Source organism: Rutidosis leptorrhynchoides, chromosome 2, assembly GCF_046630445.1.
Source record: "Rutidosis leptorrhynchoides isolate AG116_Rl617_1_P2 chromosome 2, CSIRO_AGI_Rlap_v1, whole genome shotgun sequence".
Taxonomy (NCBI): domain Eukaryota; kingdom Viridiplantae; phylum Streptophyta; class Magnoliopsida; order Asterales; family Asteraceae; genus Rutidosis; species Rutidosis leptorrhynchoides.
This window is the reverse complement of record NC_092334.1, coordinates 658050177-658054748: the sequence shown is the minus strand read 5'-3', so window position 1 is coordinate 658054748 and position 4572 is coordinate 658050177. Positions and strand designations below refer to the sequence as shown.

General features: G+C 38.1%; 1 protein-coding gene across 1 annotated transcript; it reads right to left on the bottom strand.

The window, feature by feature from the left end:
- Nucleotides 1-2620: 2620 nt before the first annotated feature.
- On the bottom strand, nucleotides 2621-3901 carry LOC139890190 (UPF0481 protein At3g47200-like). Its single transcript, XM_071873087.1, has one exon. It carries the CDS (start codon nucleotides 3899-3901, stop codon nucleotides 2621-2623), a length of 1281 nt encoding a protein of 426 aa, XP_071729188.1.
- Between the last annotated feature and the right edge of the window lie 671 nt (nucleotides 3902-4572).

Sequence of the window (4572 nt, the reverse complement as noted above, 5' to 3'; positions counted from 1 at the left end):
TAGTAATTTAGGGGTTTTGGGTAAGATTGGGTCATGAGGACTCAAAGATGACAAACCTAGGGTTTTGAAATGATAAATGAGTTTATGGGTCTTAAATGGTTAGTAGATTACTAGCACACTTTGTGGTTAAGTGAATGGGTGTTATTTGGGTTGTGGGTGACCCAAATGGGTGTGTTAACCTTGAAATGGGTCAAATGAGTCTTGGGTGACCCAAGTTGTTATTTGAGTACGAAAACACACTAACTTTGTGATAATAAGCGTATTAAGACCATGATTGGTTAGTGTTAGGGTTTTGGCGAAGTTGACCTAATGATAGGGTTAAGAGTGCAAATGGGTCGAAATTGCACTATGGGTCAAATAACACTAGGAAGATGAGTAATTTGGTTGATCAACTTGATTGTGTGATTGATTATATGCATAATGTAATAGGTACGTTACATTGAAGGTTGCAAGCTCGATTATCATTCACAAAAAGCTTTAAGGTGAGTGAAATAATTATATATGTATGTATATGATTTATTTGCTTGTGGGGTTTGGGTTAAAGTTCGATGTTGACGATACCATATCCTAGAGTATATTGGTTGTTTGATGAGGGTTAAAGTTCGATGTTGACGATACCTCACGTATGGATTTAAAGTTCGATGTTGACGAAGCCATACCACTATTGTAGTGACATTCGATGAGGGTTTAAGTTCGATGTTGACGATACCTCATATGTGGGTTTAAGTTCGATGTTGACGATACCACATTAATTAGGACGGATGGGGAATAAGTTCGATGTCGACGATACCATTCGTTGGGCTAGCCTTGAATATTAATGGATGTTGAGAACATCAATGTTTTGCGTGATGTAGTGTAGCATATTGTATTACTCGTGTTATATGCTATTATTGTGCTAGCTCATATTATCGGAGATTTAGCGTTATACTTTGCTATGGTATGCTATTTTAGTTTGCTAGCATGTATGCGGTAAATGTGTAAGTGATTGCAAGTAAGTAGGTTGTATATGTATGTGTATAATTATTGCATTCACTAAGCGTTTTGCTTACCCTCTCGTTGTTTACCTTTTTAGGCTCCGGCTTGGATAAAGGCAAGGGTATACGGTTGGATTAGTGGCCTCCCGCTTTGTTTGATAGGGGATGCTTTTGGGTGCTAGCTTTTGAAGTTTGACCAAGATGTGGGTAGTTTAACCCCCAAACACCATGCTCTAGGTGTCGTTTGGAAATTAAACTCTTATGGTCGAAACTTGTGTTTTTGAACGAAATTCGTAAAACGGGTCGTTGTGGACCCGGTGGTGTAAAACTCGATTTTATTGTAGAAATCTCTTAGTTTTAATTATACTAACGTGTTGCGAAAGTCGTTTCATTTAAAAGTGTCGGGAAGCGGGTTTTTCGCTCGCGTAAGTTGGACCCCGGGGACAGCAAGCTGCAGTTCATTTGGACGCCGTCCCAATTGATTGGACGCCGTCCTGATCTTCACTAATGGACGCCGTCCAGATAACTGGACGCCGTCCAGATGCACTGAAACAGAATTTTTTTTTTGGGGTCGTATTTTTTTTTTTTTTTGTTGGTAAAACGATGTTGGGTCGTTACATTGAATAAGGATGTTTCAAGATGTTTACTTAGCGAGGTTAACCCTAGGTCAAGAAAGAAGGGGATCGAGGTTTCCACATCGGACGATTATAAACTTAAAGATAATATCGACGACTTGAATTACGGGGATGCAATTCAAAAGTTGTTTATGGGCCCTCAAGTTGGAAGAGATGGTGGCTCATCGGCAATTGGGAGAGGAAATATGTCCATTGAGGCTTTCGCGGCATTCGCCGTTATGATGACACGGTTGGCCGGGGAGAGCGCACCGTGTGATGGATCCACTAACGTGTTATCATACAAGATTGAGAACCGATCCGGGAAAAATTCTTTAAAAGAAACGGTTAATGGAAAATTGAAAAGGGCGGGTCCTCGAGGTTGATTGGTATGGTCCGTCTTGATTTTCTTCGGTTGCTTTCGTTCGTCGTATTTCGTCTATTATTCGGTTTTTTGTTTGGTTAATATGTTTGTATTTTTCCGGGATGTTAGGGAGGCTCGCTTATAGATAGTTTTTTGTTTAGACGCGAGCCTTCCTGTTTTCCCTTAGTCCTTTTGTATTCCATGTTGAGAGAGTTTTCTTTTAGAGAACTACATCGTTTCTATATGAGTATTCGTTTTTTCGCCAAAAAAATAAAAAAATATAAAATAAAAATAAAATGACTAACAACAAAGACATGCATAAACTAGATATATGGAAGTTGCCATGAAAGTTGAAACACAACTTTAATGTCAACACAACAACAATGAGCCAAATGACCTAAACTAGCATACCAATGTAACTTAAGTGCTAAATTGGTACAATGCGATCGACTTATTTTTTTAGAACGACAAATACAAACTCACACAATTACAAATAGTCCGCGGGACTTGAAATCACAACCTCAAGGTTATTAAGTTATCTCGATACTGCTAGGCCAATGACCCTTTGCTAACAGAATTTACTTATCGAGAAAGAAAAGTTCAAATAATTACAGAATGCAGTGTATAAAGAAAGAATACAATTAGATTCAAATCATCCAAGTGTATTAAGATTAAGCAGCTTTGATGGTAAAGATGGTTTGAACAATGGTGAGAGCAAAGAGGACAATTCCAGCAATCAGGGCAACGATATTCCAAGGACTATTAAAATATGTACGCCTCAACCGAGCTAAATTTCTTGGCCAGTAGCCATTGTAATGCTCTTCTATTTCAGCCCATTGTTGATTGTAAAAGAATTCAGCTACACAAATATCTTTGGAGATGTGGTTAAAGATATTTACAACTTCTTCACTCGAACCTAAATCATTAATAATAACTCCCGAGTCCACCAACTTGACAATATCCTCTTTCGTATCGACTAAAGTATCAATGAAGATAGCGTATGATGTGATGTAATTTGGAACATGGTTTGAAGATTGCTCGTAAACAATGAGGTTTCTCATAATTGACTCCGTGAAATCATTAACATTCATCACGGGCATTTTAAGAGTAGGCTTTGCCCAAAGCAACGGAAACCATCTTGATCTAGATGTTTCAACTTTTATCGCCATTGCCCAATTTGGATCTTGACTAGGCTTAAATTTCACACACGCCCTATCCAGCTCAGCAGCAGAGTGAACTTTTTTACCTTGAATTTCCGATTGAATAGGTTTCTCTGGCTGATAACATTTGTGTAGAAGGCCAAGTATATGGTCGGGATTCGTTTGTTCTACTTTTAACTTTTTTACAAAAAGGCGAATACAATCTAGAAATTTAAGTATAAGTTCAATGAGAGAGGCGTTTGGATCATATTTCAAAATAGTGCATTCGAAGAGATCTTGTAGTACAAAAAAAGGGATTTGGTTTTCTAGCAGTATCAAATCGTGAGATATGTCCATCGCAAGCAACACGTCTGATGTATATTCATCATAGTTGTGTAAGAACTCAAGTATGAAGAAACCATCCATAACCATTGTTTGTGCAAGCTCAACATCAGTGTAGGACATTCTTTCACCATAGCTTTCCTGTATTTTGTCTAGTGACGTTATCTTCATCACGCACGTTTTCAATGTTTCCTCACGAGGGAGTTTTAAACGGCCCAACAGATTATGTAGATAAGTGGCTTTTCGTTCTTCCATTGCTTGCACTTTTATGGCTTCTCTATGCAGGGGTCCGATAGAGATGACCCGAGGGTTGTACGAGTCTGGACTCATATCTTTAAGGACACTAGGGACCTTAAAGATACACGGTTGGTGATCTCGATTCTGTCCTTTTACTTCACATTCAAGAAGAAATTTGACAGCTTGGTCAACAATATCCACCTTTCCAAGTTCCATATCAGTGTTATTAGCCATTGAAGATGGTAGCCTGAAAGATGGTTGCTTAAAAGCTTTTTCTTAAAAAGTGGTTTTATGGTGTAAGAATGTGTAAGTTAAGAGTGGTTCTTAAAAGCTTTTTCTCAAAAAAATTAAGTTATTTGTTGTGCAAGGTCTTTTTGGTAAATCATATACTAAAATTGGCGAGGAATCAAATACTTTTACACAAGGGTGCTATTAGGTCAACGAAAAGTGATTGTCAACCACAAGAGTTGGTGGCTCTTGACTTTTTACAATTTAAATCGATTGGATTTTTTTTATTCCAATAAATGAAATGAAACCCTTTCGGTTTATCAAGGGTGGTTTTTAAAAAGGGATTTTGAGGAGATGCTTAAGTGCTCTTTTGGGCCACGAATTGGAGGTTTTGTTTCTTTTGAATGGCAGTTAAGTAGAGTCACTGACAGGGATCGAACGCGATGTCGACATCCACCCATCCGATCATTTTCTTGGCATTAATCATTAAAATCTTGTCGTCCCTCAAAAGAAAACCCACACGACGAATCCATATGAGGATAACAACACTTCGTATTGGCGATTAATCCCTTGATCTTGATTCGGGAGTTATGACACACAACTCGTTCGCTTCATTGCTGTTTTTGTTTTCTGTTTCGGGCTATATTTAGCAAATGTCCTCATTTGTGTTGCTTTTA

Bases quoted from the DNA above. Each gene is read 5' to 3' on its own strand.
- LOC139890190 (XM_071873087.1), bottom strand. From the start codon at position 3,901: ATGGCTAATAACACTGATATGGAACTTGGAAAGGTGGATATTGTTGAC.